General features: G+C 41.1%; 1 protein-coding gene across 1 annotated transcript in view; it reads right to left on the reverse strand.

Annotated features, from left to right (window-relative positions):
* NUCB1 (nucleobindin 1) overlaps window positions 1–18600 on the reverse strand; it is a 51185-nt gene that overhangs the window by 4274 nt on the left and 28311 nt on the right. The window contains exons 7-12 of the mRNA XM_089681817.1: window positions 17338–17428; window positions 12549–12607; window positions 6499–6591; window positions 3789–3881; window positions 2103–2273; window positions 620–734 (exon numbers count right to left, since the gene is read on the reverse strand). Coding sequence (XP_089537943.1) covers window positions 620–734; window positions 2103–2273; window positions 3789–3881; window positions 6499–6591; window positions 12549–12607; window positions 17338–17428 — 622 coding nt within the window. The remainder of the gene's footprint in view (window positions 1–619; window positions 735–2102; window positions 2274–3788; window positions 3882–6498; window positions 6592–12548; window positions 12608–17337; window positions 17429–18600) is intronic.

Below are 18600 nucleotides of genomic sequence, written 5' to 3' on the forward strand. Positions count from 1 at the left end.
TGTCTCTCATAGTTGAGGTCTACCTATGATGCCAATTACAGGCCTCTCTCATCTTTTTAAGTGGGAGAACTTGCACAATTGGTGGCTAACTAAATACTTTTTTTCCCCACTGTACATAAGGATGTGACACATAACTGGAGCCCAATTCTATGGAAGCTTAAAAGTAGTACATAAATATCATGCTATCATAATAAACAGGATCATCAAGTCTGTAAACGTATCAGTAAAATCAAGATTAAAGCAGAACTCCAGCAATTTTCAGGTAGACCAGGAAGGGCTAAAACCTAGGTCAGATTTTTATTTTCTCAAATTTCCTGTTCTAGTGACACAAGCTGTAAAGTAAGGGAATATGATCAACAGGTAGCCAGCAATTTAAATACAACAGAGGTTGTATATATATTACATATTAAAAGAAAAAAAAAAAAACAAAAAAAAAAAAACTTTAACTGTCATTTCCCTGCTGGCGATATGTTCTTTACTTCCAGTTCTATTGATACAACATGAAGTGAGAGGAATGGGGGTAACAGTTTGCAGGACGTTGTGTATGAGGGAGAAGTAGACTAAAAAGACTGCAAATGTATTTTAATTCATTAGTGAATATATAGTCTATAATCTTTACCTTTTTCAGCTGCTGCTACTTCTTGTACTTGTGCCTGAAACTTGAGCTCTCCATTGGGGCCAACAGCTTGTGCTGCAGCTTGTTGAGACTTCTGCTGTTCCATCTGAATGACCGCCTGGCAAGAAATAAGAACCAGGTTAATATCTTTGGAATGTGTTAACCAGTTCCCTACAGGGCCAATTCTGACATTTCTCTCCTGAATGTAAAAATCAGTATTTTTGTTTCTAGAAAATGGCTTAAAACCCCCAAGAATTATATATTTTTAGCAGAAGCCCTAGAGAATAAAATGGCGGGTGTTGCAATTTTTAATGTCACACGGTATTTGCGCAGATTTCGCTGCTTAGTTAGGGGGAGGTTTCTTTTAAATAATTGCCTAGTGACTTTATATTATTTTTTACTGCTACTAGATTGATTTGTTAGCTGCAGGGTCCAGTGTCAAGTGGCTGCTATACTTAACGAGTGCAAATCGTTCTCCAATTGGACAGAGAGGGTACGTCAATCTCCACTTCATCCAATCACAGAACACTTTGCAGTCACTGAGAAAATGCAAGGTGTTCTCTGAATGGCAAAGAACCAGCAATCACAAATGCTCCTGCGCTTGGGGATGGACCCGATGCAGGCTACAACCACATTAAGAATGTCCTGGAACATGCACACCTTGCTGCCCTCTATAGACCGGGAGAATCCAAATATACTGAAGGACGAAAGAACAAACAGAGGGCGCACAGGCCTAGTGCATTACCATAAAAAATGTTTAATAAAAAATAAAGTAGGTGTTGTACTCACAAATGACAATATAGTCAAGGCACATCATAAAGAACAGCTGGGTCAACACCGCGCTGAGTAACAGTCCGCAATAGGGAGTGTAGACATCCAATAGGCTGACGCGTTTCAAGGACTTGCCTCTTCCTCAGAGCCACTTGTCGTTTGTGAGTACAACACCTACTTTATTTCTTTTTAAACATTTTTTATGGTAATGCACTAGGCACTGTGCGCCCTCTGTTTGTTCTTTCCTCGTTCTCTGAATGGCATCTGTGCTGAGTGAGCAATATCCTGAGTTCACTAAGCAGCAGGGACCCAGGAAACTGGCAACAATCACTGTAGTAGTGAAGCCTACTACAGCGATTTCCAGCTTCCAGGTATGATACATGCATACTTACATTTGTCTAAGCTGGATTAATGTAACAATGCAAAACCATGCATACCTAAACTTCAGCTTTAACGATTTGCAGTTCTGAACGCTATACCTTCTACAGGAAACGCAGGAGCTAATTGCTGGTTAAGCCCTTATCTAGAATCAGCTGTGCTGACACAGCCTAGTTGATCAGGTAGATATTGTTAGATACCTGTTCTGCAATATTGCCTAATTTCTATAAACTTCTCATTAAAAGGCAGATAAATTCATATAAGACTATATAACCGCTTCCGTGCAATTAAAGCACCCCTAAGGACAAGTCCTTCACAGGTTCCAGGTGGAGTTTACCTGCTGAAATTCCTTCTTCTGTGCATCCAGCTCTATCTTCCTCTGCTGAAGAACCTCATGTTCTTTGCGTAATTCTTCTGCTTTCTGGTTTAAAGCGGCTTCCTGAGCAACCAGCTCCTGCTCAAATCGCCGCAATTCCTGTTCAGTGTAAATCTGGGTTTCTTCCACAGTCTGGATGAAAAGGGATAAACACATTCATTTAACCACTTGAAGACCAAGCAGTTTCTGGGATGTTTTGTATACAAGTATAAATTGATATTTTTTGCTATAAAATTACTTAGAACCCCCAAACATTTTACAGACACACACACGATATACCTCAATTGTGGAATGGCGACAAACTATGGTACTTAAAAATCTCCATAGGGGTCATTGTAACTCTTTAACCCTTTGAGGACCGTAAGGTTTTGGAACGCCAAAAGAATCAATTTTTTTGTTTTTAAAGTTTGTACACTTCAGTTGCTGTAACTAAACCATTTCATGAAATAATTGGCAAAAAGCTAGATCCATTTGTTGTTTGTTGATAAGAACTAATATTTTGACTCAAACCAAAAAAAAAAAAAAAAAAAGTTTTAAGTTCTTAATCAGACGATACACGCAATTAAAAACATGTACAACAAATACGTCCCTTGGTCCTCAAGGGTTAACAGGTAACCTGTAAAAATGTTGAAAGAGGAGGTCTAGCAGTAGAATTATTGCGCTCACGTTAACGTTCACGGTGATACCCCACCATTTATATGTATGTGTGATTTGCATACACATTCACCTCTGCGTGCAAACATGGTGGGATGGGGACATTTTAATTTTTATTTTTTTTTTTTACCACTTTTATTCCTATTACAAGGAATGTAAACATCCCTTATAATAGAAATATACATGACAGGTCAAAAAGACCCCAAACCTCTTCTTTACCTTTAAAAGCAAAAGATACTTTTTTTGTTGTTTTAACATTTTTTTTTTAAAAGCAAAAGAAAAGAATGTTTACATCTGTTGACAACTGGATGTGGTGTCTTGATGTCGCTGCAGTCCTCCATCATGATAGAGGTGATCAAAGACCACAGACTCTTTCATCGCTGCCATCTTGAGGAGGCAGCACCATCGGATCGTTTCTCGGGCAGTCCAGTGTTGACGGTAAGCCCAATAAACACTGGTGAGCAGTGGGAAGGGGTGGGGGTACATCCCCTTCTGCCGCTACGGAAAGTGATCCAACTACTCAAGAGCCTCTAAGACCATTTTCATGTGAAGAAAGCTGGCTTTTCACTGATAAAAAAGGTACTGTGGTTATGGCTGATTTCGTCAGCCATAACCCAGGTAAACCACAACGTTTATATACGTATTGCGGTCAGCATTCTATATTTTCATGTACACACTTGTCTCAATAGTGACAGCTATTTTTAAAATCCTCGTTTATGAAATGTCACCAGGAATCAATTACGTCGTAGCATTCCAGAAGAGAAAATACAGTCTGCCTCTGTAATGTGATGTTGGTTTCAAACAATCCATGTCAATTTGTAAGGAATATTAGTTTACAGCTCTGTTACCTCTAAGTCCTGCTGTCTATTGCATTTATATGTGCATAGAGCATGGCGGTTTATTTATGTACTGGTATAGAACATACAGGATGGCCTCATGGTTCTATATATGTGGTTCAATGGACTTTCCTTTCCATATTGTACAATTTCTTACCTGCCAGCCATCAGGGGGGTTATTGAAGTCTTTACTCTCTGTGGATTTCAGGAACTCTTCCAGTGTTACTAGGCGATCTTGATTTGTATCCACCTGAAGAAAGACATTGATAACCTGTCATTTTACTCATGCTTATTATTATTACAGGTACTTATATAGCGCCGTCAATTGACACAGCGCTTTACATATAAATTGTACATTCACATCAGTCCCTAACCCTCAAGGGGCATACAATCAATAGTTTCTACTTTCTGTTATAAAACATATCCAATAAAAAATGTATTCTGCTACATGTCTTTAGTTAAAAAAAAAATTCCAATAAGTGTATATTATTTGGTTTGTGCTAAAGTTATATAGTCTACAAAACTATGGTGTGTATATATATATACAGTCATGGCCGAAATTGTTGGCACCCTTGATATTTTTCCTGAAAATCAAGTATTTCACACAAAAAAGGTATTGCATTAACACATGTTTTGCTATACACATGTTTATTCCCTTTGTATGTATTGGAACAAATATAAAACAGAGGCAGAAAAGCAAATATGACATAATGTCACACAAAACCCCAAAAATGGGCTGGACAAAAGTATTGGCACCCTTAACTTAATATTTGGTTGCACACCCTTTGGAAAACATAACTGAAATCAGTCGCTTCCTATAACCATCAATAAGCTTCTGACACCTCTCACCCGGAATTTTGGACCACTCTTCCTTTGCAAACAGCTCCAGGTCTCTCTTATTGGAAGGACACCTTTTCCCAACAGCAATTTTAAGATCTCTCCACAGGTGTTCAATGGGATTTAGATCTGGGCTCATTGCTGGCCACTTCAGAACTCTCCAGCGCTTCTTTGCCATCCATTTCTGAGTGCTTTTTGACGTATGTTTGGGGTCATTGTCCTGCTGGAAGACCCAGGATCTTGGACGCAAACCCAGCTTTCTGACACTGGGCCCTACAGTGCGACCCAAAATCCTTTGGTAATCCTCAGATTTCATGATGCCTTGCACACAGTCAAGGCACCCAGTGCCAGAGGCAGCAAAACAACCCCAAAACATCATTGAACCTCCACCATATTTTACCGTAGGTACTGTGTTTTGTTCTTTGTAGGCCTCATTCCGTTTTCGGTAAACAGTAGAATGATGTGCTTTACCGAAAAGCTCTATCTTGGTCTCATCTGTCCACAAGACGTTTTCCCAGAAGGCTTTTGGCTTACTCAAGTACATTTTGGCAAACTGTAGTCTTGCTTTTTTATGTCTCTGTGTCAGCAGTGGGGTCCTCCTGGGTCTCCTGCCATAGCGTTTCATTTCATTTAAATGTCGACGGATAGTTCGCGCTGACACTGATGCTCCCTGAGCCTGCAGGACAGCTTGAATGTCTTTGGAACATGTTTGGGGCTGCTTATCCACCATCCGGACTATTCTGCGTTGCAATCTTTCATCAATTTTCCTCATCCGTCCACGACCAGGGAGATTAGCTACAGTGCCATGGGTTGCAAACTTCTTGATAATGTTGCGCACTGTGGACAAAGGCAAATCTAGTTCTCTGGAGATGGACTTGTAACCTTGAGATTGTTGATATTTTGCCACAATTTTGGTTCTCAGGTCCTCAGACAGTTCTCGTCTCCTCTTTCTGTTGTCCATGCTTAGTGTGGCACAGACAGACACACAATGCAAAGGTTAAGTGAACGTCTCTCCTTTTTATCTGCTTTCAGGTGTGATTTCTATATTGCCCACACCTGTTACTTGCCCCAGGTGAGTTTACAGGAGCATCACATGCTTGTAACATTCTTATTTATCCGCAGTTGTGAAAGGGTGCCAATACTTTTGTCCAGCCCATTTTTGGAGGTTTGTGTGACATTATGTCGAATTTGCTTTCTTTCCTCCCTTTTTTTGTTTTGTCCCAATACACACAAAGGGAATAAACATGTGTATAGCAAAACATGTGTTAATGCAATACGTTTCGTGAGAAATACATGATTTCCTGGAGAAATATCAAGGGTGCCAACAATTTCGGCCATGACTGTATATATATATATATATATATATATATACACACACTAGAATTTATGCAGCTATTATGCTATACTGGTAATGGAGGTGGTGATCAGCAACTTATAGTGGGATTGTGATAATGTGGAGAACAGTCTGGTGCTAGCTGATGCTGACTAGGAGGTATACTAACATCAATAGTCACACTAATAATGTGATCAATGCTAATACTGTACACGATCACTATACTAATCACACTGGATGGGAAGGGGTTAACATCAAGGGGAAATCAAAGCGTTAACTGTGTGCCCAACAAGCCTAATATGTGTGATAAGTGCTGCTTTTACTAAGAGATGTGGCTGTTTTTTTTCTCCCTGCTTTGCAGGGAGAAGAAACAGCCAGATAGCTGTTCTGTTTACAGAGCTCGATGTTGTTTGTAAACATATGGCTCTTTGCTAAGATTTGACACAGCCAATCAGCAAGTCTTAGCCATAAATCATTGGCCAGGACCTGCTGACAAAATCCCGCTGTGTTCAACCACAGCACGGGTCAGCCATGGGCACGTGCACCCCAGAAGAAGGCTTGCAACGTTTATTTACATTGCGGACGCTGAAGCTGCTGCCCTGTCATAGTATATTTACTGTGATGGGGCAGCAAGTGGTTAAACTGAAATATCTATTTATGATTTAGCTAGCCTTAAAATACCAGGAAAGGTGTTTACATTTTTCATGACATGCTCTCGCATGCGTAGCCTCTCCTCTTCCATCTCCACCATGTCATCCTCTTCATTCTTTGGATCATAGACCTTCTCCAGCTATATAAATGGGAAACAAAGTACACCATACAAGTGATTTCATCCTGGAGCTTTGCAGGACGTATTACAATAAGAGCATTACTATACATACATAACTATACATTATACTCTGCACAATGTTTAAAGTTTCCTGTATTGGCACAGCATCCAAATAGTTCATTTTTGCAGTGCAAAAAGAATTGGTTATTGTTGCAAAAAAAATGTTTCAGGCTTTGAAAGTGCCCAAAAAGAAAACCTGCATACCGCATGCTAACGGACAGCAGTAAGTGCAGATCTTTGGTAGGTACAAATTGTGCCATATGGGTAAAAAAAAGAAAAAAAAAAAAAAGTGGGATACGAGGTTATTAAATTTTTTTAGGTCTTTACACATTCACTGGCTCAGAAACATCCTCTGAACTGCAGAATTAACCACTTGCCCTCTGGAACATTTACCCCCCTCACTGACCAGGCCATTTTTGCTATTCGGCACTGCGCTATTTCAACTGGTAATTGCGCGGTCATGCAATGCTGTAACCAAAACGAAAAATGGAGCTCTCTTGCTGGTATTTGATCACCAATGGATTTTTTTATTTTTTGTGATATAAACGAAAAAAAGACTGAAAATTTTGAAAAAAAAAAAAAACCACAACAGACATTTTTTAATAATTGGATTGTGTGAAAGCTTTTAATCAGGAGTATAGCATCAAGTCAATTAAACTCCTGGGATATTGATCTGATCAGTTAAGTAGCAGAGGGGGTTGTTACTCAGTTTCAGCTGCTTTGGTGTTAATGAAATTAACAACAGGTGCACTAGGTGGGCAACAATGAGACGACCCCCCAAAAACAGGAATGGTTCTACAGGTGGAGACCACTGACACTGGTTTTCTTACTCATCTTTTCTGACTGTTTTTCATTAGTTTTGCATTTGGCTAGGGTCAGTGTCGCTACTGGTAGCATGAGGCGATACCTGGACCCTCCAGAGGTTGTACAGGCAGTCCAGCTCCTCCAGGATGGCACATCAATACGTGCCATTGCCAGAAGGTTTGCTGTGTCTCCCAGCACAGTCTCAAGAGCATGGAGGAGATTCCAGGAGACAGGCAGTTACTCTAGGAGAGCTGGACAGGGCCATAGAAGGACTTTAACCCATCAGCAGGACCGGTATATGCTCTTTTGTGCAAAGAGGAACAGGATAAGCACTGCCAGAACCCTACAAAATGACTTCCAGCAGGCCACTGGTGTGAATGTCTGACCAAACAATCAGAAACAGACTCCACGAGAGTGGCCTGAGGGCCCGACATCCTCTAGAGGGCCCTGTGCTCACTGCCCGGCACCACAGAGCTCGATTGGCATTTGCCATTGAACACTAGAATTGGCAGGTTCGCCACTGGCACCCTGTGAGAGCAGGTTTATCCTGAGCACATGTGACAGACGTGAAAGGGTCTGGAGAAGCCGTGGAGAACATTATGATGCCTGTGACATCGTTCAGCATGACCATTTTGGTGTTGGGTCAGTGATGGTCTCGGGAGGGACACACAGACCTCTACAGGCTAGACAATGGCACCCTGACTGCCATTAGGTATCGAGATGAAATTCTTAGACCCACTGTCAGACCCTACGCTGGTGCAATGGGTCCTGAGTTCCTTTTGGTGCATAATGCCCGGCCTCATGTGGTGAAAATATGCAGGCAGTTCCTGGAGGATGAAGGAATTGATACCACTGAATGGCCCCCACGCTTGCCTGACATAAATCCAATAGAACACCTCTGGGATATCATGTTTTGGTCCATCCAATGACGCCAGGTTGCACCTCACTGTCCAGAAGCTCAGTAATGTCCTGGTCCTTCTAATGTTGGCCCTGAAATGCCAGGATAGTAGAAGCACGTCCTCCCCCAAATGACAGAAATGTTTAATATCCATAGGTGGTGCTTTAAAAGCCTTTACAGGTCATGACTTTAGATTTACAAAGGCTGTCTAGTGCTGCTAGAAATACCGATTTGATGTCCACGGTGATACCTCACACGTATGGTGCAATCTCCGTTTACATACCGTCACAGGACCGCCGATTGCCTTTGCGTTTGAGCACAGGGATGGGAGTGGAGATTAATTTTTTCATTATTTGCTTTGCTGCTTTTTTTTTTTTTATTATTATACTGTCCCTTTAATTTTTTTTTTTCAATCACTTATTATCACAGGGAATGATAATATCCCCTGGGATAGCAATAGGCAGGGACAGGTACTGAGAAATCTGGGGTCTATTAGACTCTAGATCTCTCCTCTGCCCTTAAAGCATCTGATCACACCAATATCGGTGTGATTAATCAGATGCTTTTCCCAGTTTTATATCTGGCGAAATGGAAATGATGAAATGCTTGTAGCTTCTGGTCTCTTAGACCATAGAGATGACTGGAGGCACTCCAGTCTCCGATCAGCTCTATTGTCAGCCAGTGGAACTGCCGGCTGCATTTTTGGGTTCCCCGATGGGATAGGAGAGCTCAACAAAACCTTGGAAGGTTGCGGATGGGGGGGGGTAGGTGGTGGTTCCCTTCCCGCTGCTTGTAAAAGCGATCCAATTAGCAGCTAGGATTCTTTTTACATGAAAGCTGACCACCAGCTGGAAAAAAAAAAAAAAAACTGCTATGATATAATAACCATATCAAAGTTCCGCAATGCTGCTGGTCCATGTCGGGCATATAAGTAACAGCAGAGACATGTCGCTAGTGGCAGTAATGCAGTGATCAGTGAAACATTCTATATACTGACACTATACTAATGGCACTAGCTGGGTGATCAAAGTGTTAATAGGGGCAATCAAAGAGTTAAATGTGCTAATCTAACGTGTGTGTGTGTAAAGTGCAATTCTTTTACTCGGGGCTGTGTTCGTTCTTCTCTCCCTGGATGGCATAGGGGGCAGCGGGGGGACATGCACACCCGGAAATAGAAAGAGACATAAGATTATGTTGCTTTGCCCAGAGCCGCCGCTCACCCACACGTTGTTGGGGGGGCGGGCGGCAAGTAGTACTACGTTAGTAGTACTATGATGGAAGTATTTAAAAAAAGAATAGTAAATGTTTTTTTTTAAAATGTCTCTCAATTTTTTTTAAACATTTTTCTTTGTTACTATTCTTTTTTTATAAATACTTTCATCATAGTTCAATGTTACCATAGTAGCATTATACTACTCTGGGGGGGGGGGGGGGTGATCAGGGATTTATTTGAAGATGAGGTGGGTAATGGCATATCTAAAGATGCAAGGTCATCCCCTTGTCTCAGAGAGACAATTACTTACCTTGCTGATTCTTTTTGAAACTTCAGCATTTGAAGGTACTTGTTTAAAGAATTTAGTTTCAGGATAGGACAAATACCCCTGATGAGTTTTGGTACCCTTAAGAAGTGTGAATAGAACCCTTTGAACTTGTCCTCCAGAAGTACTGTAACAACTACTCCCTGGGATAATACATGGTTCAGAGTGTTCTGCAAATCTGACTAAACTTGGGTAAATATAGATTGGTTTGAAAGAAGAAAGTGTTGGCGTAGAGTTTTGAACTTGTGTACACCTGAAACTACAGGTCTGGGATGTCTGACCCAGAGAGAGGCAAACTGTAACAGATGCCCCCCCCTCTCTAAGGAGTGAGGGCATCCATTTAATTGAGAAGCAGGCAGACGTCTGCCTTAAAAGAGCATATATGTGTGAGACATCTTGTACTGCAGGTTCAGCCGACCAAGCTTTGAGCCATAAGATTCTGAGCATGTGAACAGAAATAGCCATTCTGGAGATTTGTGTCATGACTTGTTCTAGGGCATTCACACAGAAGAGCAAAGCATAAGGTAACTGCTGTAATTGTTCAGTCAAAGTACAGTCCAGGAATACAGTATCATGTTGGTTGATCATTGTCCTAGTCCAATTAGCTGCAGTTGGACAAATAGAAATTGCAGCAATAGCTGGTTGCAGAGCTAGGCCTGCAAAAGTAAGATAGCCTTTAAGAATGTCTCAAACATTCTGTTAGCAGAATCTTTGAAGGAAGGAAAATCTTCAATAAATACAGACTGAAACAGCAGGATCTACTGTCAGGGCAAAACACTTTTTTGTAGGGGTGAAAATCTTTTCTGGATTCCCAGTCTTCATAGATTGCTCATTTTATCTGTTCATGAATGGGGAAAAGTCTTCTTAGACTTAACAGGTCTCTTAGTACACAAAAGGGGCATTGCGAGATAGAGGAGAAACAAGTGTGACACTGTAAAAACTTTTGCACATAACAGAAGTGTGCATATCGACATCATCAAGCATATTGTAGGAAGCAGTAACATCAGGTGTTTAGGAGCATGGGGGTGAGAAATCTTCTGCAGCTTCTTCTAACACCACTTCCGAATCCTCTACATTCCCCTTCATGGCTAACTCTTCTACAGCAAGCATATCGGGATCAAACTCATCACATGCCTGATGGAGTCCTGTGAGGCTCCGAAATGTTGCTCTTGCTGTAACTATGTGGTTGCTTAATAAAGCTTTGGACCCACACTGGAGATCCATGGTTTGCTGGTGACATTCTTCTGGCTCGGTTCCAGCTGATGGTTGCTGCAGCACCTGCTTACACAATTGAGCCATCTTTAAACGCAGGAACACCATGAATGAATGATGCACCCAGGCAGGCGGAGGGGGACCGATGCATTCATAACATGTTACACCCTGAATATGGGTGTAACATGTTATGAAAGGTGAACTTATCCTTTAAGGCAAGATAGACTGCATAGTGAGCTTGCAGTTATGTAGTCCTTTCCATGTTGTAAAATACCGGATTCTGTCAGTTCCGGTCTATAAACACCACACTAATCATGACTGCTGATTCAATAGCATGGTCAGTTTAGGTCATTCAGTCACCCTGCTCTCCCTACAGCATGTTTGCATCTCCCTCTCTTCCTCCCTGCCTGTCCCTGTCATTCCATTGTCTGCTGGACTCACTGTGCTTGGAAATGAGAGGAGAGAAGATCATGTGACCATGCAGAGCTGCTGGTACTAAGAAATGTTATTTAGGAAAAAAAAAAAAAACAACACACACTACAATTACTATGGTCCTATAGAGAGGAAATAGGAGTGTATTACTGAGACTTTACAACTACTTTAAAAGTGATTTCTCTCTAAAAGAGAAGGAGTCCATCACCTTAGGACACCAGTAAAAAAAACTAAAAAACTGAGGATAGGGTTATACAGGATGCCCAGGGGGTGTGTCTTCAAAATCTTTGTCAGCATTCAATTACCTAAAGGGACCAGCCCATAACCCAAGGTCTAGAAATATCAAACCTATGTCCTGTACTGTACGCTTAAGATAATTGCTTTAATTAGTTTTGAAATCATATACAATATCAACAATAAATTAACTATATCATCGTTCAAAACAAAATAAGGATGGTTTCATTAAAAAAAAAAAAAATACATTTTTTAAAGCTCAATGAACATGGGCAATTTGCCTTGTACATCGTACCATCTCTATTTTTGGATGCAAGTAAGACACAGGTGCAGCAAAAAGCCCCTGCCAGCGGTTTTTCCAAATCAAACGCAAGTATCACTCAGAACAACGTCCAGTCGTGTATCCATTCTGCTATTGATTTTGACACGTTGCTGGCAGTGGACTTTATGCTGCACTTGTGTCTCCCTTGTGCCCAAAGACACTAGGATATTATGCTGTATGGGCTAAACTCCTCGTAGATATTCAATCAGTAATCATCATATTTTGTCAATAAAGCAGAATCAGTCCTAAGGAATAATTAAGAAATGAGACAATCTACCTAGCTTTCTTTGTAGTACCAAGAAATGGTAGTACAAAGCAATGTTTTGGAGGCAAAGACTTAACAATTGCACTTTTTTGCTACATAAAAAAAGTCAGGTATGTGTACAGATCTCTTATTAAAGTCACATATCAATATGAGAACTAGTTTTATAGGGACATCTGCATTTCCATGTTGATATAAGCACAGAGCTGAATGTACCTCCTTTGTAAAGAGGGCCTCTAGTTCTTGTTCATCCAGAACGCCATCTTCATTAGCATCTATCAAAGAAACATACAGAGCAATGATTGATACCAGCTATGTCTTACCAATTGTTAGATGTGATGGCTGCATTAGTTTTCTTTTTTTTTTGTCTTTTTTTCTTTTCTACCTGGTGATCCTGCCAGTAAGCCTGTTATTTTTTAACTTTTAAGCTGCCCAGCAAAAGTGGCAGTGAGAAAGTTGAGACAAACGATTTAAACACTGACAGGAGTGTTTTCAATGGTCAGCTTTTATTCATTTATGTAAAATCGTTATCCTAAAAGGAAAACAAAACAAAACACGGTTGCTTCTTAAAAAAATGTGTTAGCTGGAGTTTGGCTTTAAACTTGTTTATCAAGTTCATCTAAATCTACTCACTCATCTAACACTACCCTGTCTCCAGACTGACAATGCTGCTGTCCAAAAGGTGTCTCTGTTGCTTTTCCAGTAGAGTGGAGACAACTTAAGCAGGAAGTGTGTTACTGGCCAGAACAGCAGGCAAAAGTAAACGAAAGGAAATAAAACAAATGCAGTTACTGCATTTAAAGATCAATAAACTAATATTTTCAATTTTTGCTTTTGTGTTTAATGCACCTTTAATTCATTAAGTGCCAACAAACTCTAAAGTTTGTCAGAATAGTACCTGCAGTCCCCGCCCTGAAAAGCCTACAATTTAATGTCATGACCACAGTCATGAGCAGCTCAGTTTACAATTTTGGCATCTGCCGAGATGAATGAAAGCTGAAGTGATGTCTTTTCGGCCTGGCAAACCAAAATCAGAAACTGAAAGACGGCCAGCCAAAGATGTATGTGGCCATCAGGGAGCTCCAGAACACGTCACTGCTGGGATGAAGGTCAGTATAATTCCACTTTAAAACAGCTAGACTTGCAGCCTTCCCAGTGTTACGACAAGTGAGCAAAACAGGAGGGCGCACTTTGAAGGCAAACAGCTAGTTTTTTAAAAAAAAATTTAAAGTGACACTAAACAACATCCTTATTTTTCAAAAATAACCCATACACTTCCACTACTTATTGGTGCTGTAAACTATTTGAAACCATTGAGAAATGGGTCTCTTCTGTGTTTTTTCCTCCTCACTTCTATTTGTTTGGAACTAGCAGTTTATGTTCATTGTGGTCATGTGCACTGCTCTATGTAGAGCACACATCCCAATGTCCATGGTCCATAGTCCCAGGTACATCTCAGCAGCAAACAAGAGAGGGTGGCTACGTTCCTACATACAGTGGGGCAACGGAGAATGAATGTAGCCATCCTCTAAAACAAGGGTTTCCAAATTTCTAAGCGAACAGCCAGTTAACAGTCCTTCAGGTCGTAGGGTGGCCAGACTGTAGCTGGTGGGATTAGAAAATGCCCCGGTGTTAGTGCGATAAATAGTGCCCCACTGTTGGTATTAGTGGGAGGAATGGGGCCCCATTGTTGGAATTTAGTGGAGGAATAGTGCCCCATTGATGTTGTCTGTGGGAGCAATGGTGCCCAAACACTTGTGTCAGTGGAAGGAATAGTGCCCCATCATTGGTGTCAGTAGATAGAATGGTGCTGCACGGGTCAAATAAAGCAATCAAAAAGCCACATTCAGCCTGCAGGCAGTAGTCTGGAGACCACTGCTCTAAAAGGAAGTCAGATCACATCAGCAAAAATAAATACATTTGGAGATTTGGAGGAAGCTGAGAACAATAGAATGCACTTTAACCACTTGCCATCTACCTGCTGTTTATAAAACAGCAGGACGGTGGCACTCCAGGGGCAAGTTGCCGTTCATAAACGGCACCCGCATTTTCTAGCGGTGCGTGCTCCCTGGGAGCGCGCAGCACCGCGATCCGGACACAGTGGAACACCGATCGTCAGACGGGACCTCTGTGCGAGGTCCCGATCATGTGATCACTCGTTGGCCAATCAGTGATCACATGCAGAGCAGTAAGCAAGATGTCACTTGTGACATCATTGCTTACTACGTGTGAAATCTGTGAATGATCACAGAGGTCACATGGTATAAGGCTATTCACAACAGCCTTGTACCATGTGACAAGCTGTGACCAATCATCACAGCTCACACAGTATTTCTCAATGGCTGCAGGAATGCAGCTAGAGAGAAGGAGAAATTATTGCTTTTACAGCCTTTATGGGTGTAAAAGCAATCAGTGTAAAAAGTAAAAAAAAAAAAATCATCACCCCCCACAAGTAGTACAGTGTCACCATGGTGACACTGTACTGCTAGGGCAGGGGTCTGCAACCTTTAAGACATAAAGAGCCACTTGGACCCGTTTCCGAGAGGGAAAAAAAGACTGGGAGCCGCAAAACCATTGCAACATTTAAAACAAATCCGACACTGCATATATTGCAAAAAGCGCTCTGGTCATGAAGGGGGTTTAAGGGCCCAGTAAGCAAAGGGTTAATCAGGGCCACAGTGTATCGTCATAATCACAATCATAGCCTTAGGACAGTGGTGGGCAACCTTTTTTTTCAACTGAGCCAAATCTCGCCAAAACCACGATTGAAATTTATTTTGAGAGAAACATTTTTAAAACTGAAAATACATCCCCCATATAGTAATTCATCCCCCATATAGTAATTCATCCCCCCTATAGTAATTCATCCCCCCTATAGTAATTCATCCCCCCTATAGTAATTCATCCCCCCTATAGTAATTCATCCCCCATATAGTAATTCATCCCCCATATAGTAATTCATCCCCCCTATAGTAATTCATCCCCCATATAGTAATTCATCCCCCCTATAGTAATTCATCCCCCATATAGTAATTCATCCCCCCTATAGTAATTCATCCCCCCTATAGTAATTCATCCCCCCTATAGTAATTCATCCCCCATATAGTAATTCATTCCCCATATAGTAATTCATCCCTCATATAGTAATTCATCCCCCATATAGTAATTCATTCCCCATATTGTGTCAATTCACTTACCTTTGCTCCGCGCGTTCCTCTCGCTGTGTTCCCGCGCCGTTCTGGTCTTCAGGGCGGACTGTGAGAGGAGAGGAGTTTGTCACGCTGCCCCGCCTACATCCTGAGAGCCAATGTTTGCCAGCGGGCGCCCGGCACACAGAAGAGCTGCATTAAAAGAGCCGCGGCTTGCCGACCCTATTGCCTGTCACCTGGTGGGCAGTGTGCTCCGGAGCCGCAGGAAAGGTGAAAAAGAGCCGCATGCGGCTCCGGAGCCGCGGGTTGCTGACACCCGTGCTAGGGTGACAGTATGTAAAAAAAAAAAATATATATATAAAAAAAAAAAAAAGTTTAAAAATTATAATTTTTGGTTATAAACTAAATTTGTTTTTTTTTGTTTTTTTTTACTAAAAAGATGACGGAATACATTTTGGCCAAGATTTTGATGAAATGCTATTTATTTTCAAAATTTTATAAGAAACTTTTTTTTTTAAATTTTTGCACTTTTTAATTTACATAGCAAAAAAAATTAAAAACCCAGTGGTGAATAAATAACACCAAAATAAAGCTTTATCTGTCAAAAAAATTGCTAAAAAATTCATATGGGTACAGTGTTGCATGACCGCGTAATTGTCATTTAAAGTGTGATAGTGCTGAAAGCTGAAAATTGGCCTGGACAGGAAGGGGGTAAAAGTGTCCGGACTGGAAGTCGTTAAGTTAATACATACTTGAATAGATTTTTTTTTAACATAACTTAGTGTCACTTTATTTTTTTTTTTAATACTAGAAATTAACAGATTGAATTACATATTGGTTTCTTATAAGGACTCCAGCTCCTACCATTTGCAATCCTATCCAGCAGGGAGAGCAAGACGTAATGACATCTGAAGCCTGGCAGAACTGGAAACTTGAGTGTAACAACCTTGCTGCCAGAGGAAATCTACACAAACCTAGTGACTTTGGTTTAGTGGATTGACCCTGTATAAGGTGACCAAGCTGGAATGTCAGATTTGAAGAGAATTTTTTTTAAAACCAGAATTGTGTCACTCTAACCTGTTGCCGCCCATGTAACATATGTGCAGTGGCAAAGGGGTAGGCTTTAATGCTCACATGCCAAGCATATGCTTCACTTGTTGGCCAATGTTTCTGTGCTGAGAGTGCACTTGTAAAAAGACAGCTCTTGGTCCCCTCTGAGAATTAGTATTCCGTGGGACCGCCTCCCGATTAGGCAACTATTGCAAACAGCCAATCACAGTGGTCACATGATCACCAGCCCTTCCAGCCCCTGAGCATTCTAAAACCTTTTAAATGAACACTGGGGCAGATGGGAAGGGGTTAAAGGCCAACTCCAGCTTTAACAACAAGGTAAATCCATATTTACGGTGTAACATGTGCTAAGCAACCCCCCCCCAGTGGACAGTGTGCAATGGCGGGTGCAATGCTTTGCAGGCTGCTATGAAGGAACATAGATAAATGCACTTTTTTTTCCTGCAAAAACATGTGCATTTGATATTGAACAACAAAAAGTAAACACAGAAGATCGTCTGCACTTCGTGCAAATTAAAAAAGTATCATGGACAGTACCCAACTGTGTTGTTCACAGACATGGCTACAACCACTATACCGCAATTTTGAAAACTTAAGGAAAAGGCAACTTGTAGAAGAGTAAAGAAATGATTATTTAACCAATTAGCCACTGTGCTTCTAGTGCTAGAATTTATATAGGCCTATCTGTGCAAGTATAAATTATTTTTTTTTTTATAAAAGTCCAAGTTTTCTTTTTTACTATACACAGAGCTCACATTAATTTAACCCAAACAATACTGTCTTACCATGTAATTTGAAGAAAGTTTTGGGGTTGAAATCATTAGGATCCAGGCCATCGGTCTCCTCCCAGACCTCTTTCAGTTGATCCTTGCTCCCCTAGTTATGGAAATAATACAGATTACAGATAAAAATGTTGCCTTTCATACTGTGGCAAGCAATTTAAAAGGATTTGTTCACCTTTTTACAAAAAATAAGAAATGCAGGTTTTGTTTTTGCAGGTAAAAAATGTGCATTATTTATTATTTCTGGGAACTCTAAAGCATTGCACCAGCATTCAGCAGAACACTGTCAATGGACGTGGCTGGGCGGGCACAACCCCGCTTTCTTAAATTGTGACAGCTAGTGGGGAGAAGCTGATCAACCCATTAGGTGTCACAACGGGGAGCACGGAGGAGCAGGGGCCAGTCCGTTGATAACATGTTACACCCTGAATATGGGTGTAACATGTTACAAAAGGTGAACTTATCCTTTGGGGTGCACTTCCTAATGTACACAGGGGGTCCCGGCTCAATTGTCCCATCTTCCAGCCTAGATGACAGTGGCAGACCCTGATAAAGGAGCGAGCTAGAGACCTACAATCTGATAAGTCTCAAGTTTTAGCCATCTTGTGAGTGTTTTTAATCGCTTTTAATAAACCATCCTTATACACATCCTGCACTTAGCTGGCACCTCCTGTTCTTCCCTTACTGTCTTCCCTACAGAGCTGGCCACACTCTGTGGATGGCTGCCACCTGTGCCTCTTTAAATTTTTTATATCTTGTAGAATTCTAGGACTTAGAAGTCCTAGAAAGTCCTTATAAGGACTCCCTAATATATTGTTTGCATTACGAAAGGTCCTGTTAAGTGCCAGATCATACTGTTCTCATTGAACTTATCCTTTAATGCAGCTCTTCCAAGTTATCATTTTTCATAATGCAAGATGACAAGAATCACTGTAGATATAGTTCTAAGAGATTCACAACCTGTGCTTCCACTGCTGACCTTCTGAGAATACTAGATATTCTGAGCCTCTGGCTTAGTGCTTTGTGAGTTATTTAACTGGAACAAGCATGCAGCCAGTAAAGGCATAACTGCTAATCTGCACCCCTGGCTACCGATACTTGAGATACTACAAAGGTGTATTTATTATAGCATAATATATGGAAATCTGCGACACCCCAGGAATTTGAAGGAACACACTACAGATGTAATTTAGACTGGAACTTCAAAATGGGGTCACAATAGTGAAGTTACATTTCCTTTGCTCCACTGTTCCCTGGTTTAATACA

The sequence above is a fragment of the Staurois parvus genome, unplaced genomic scaffold (assembly GCF_062004578.1).
Source record: "Staurois parvus isolate SC_StPar_1 unplaced genomic scaffold, SC_StPar_1.0 ptg000279l, whole genome shotgun sequence".
Classification (NCBI taxonomy): domain Eukaryota; kingdom Metazoa; phylum Chordata; class Amphibia; order Anura; family Ranidae; genus Staurois; species Staurois parvus.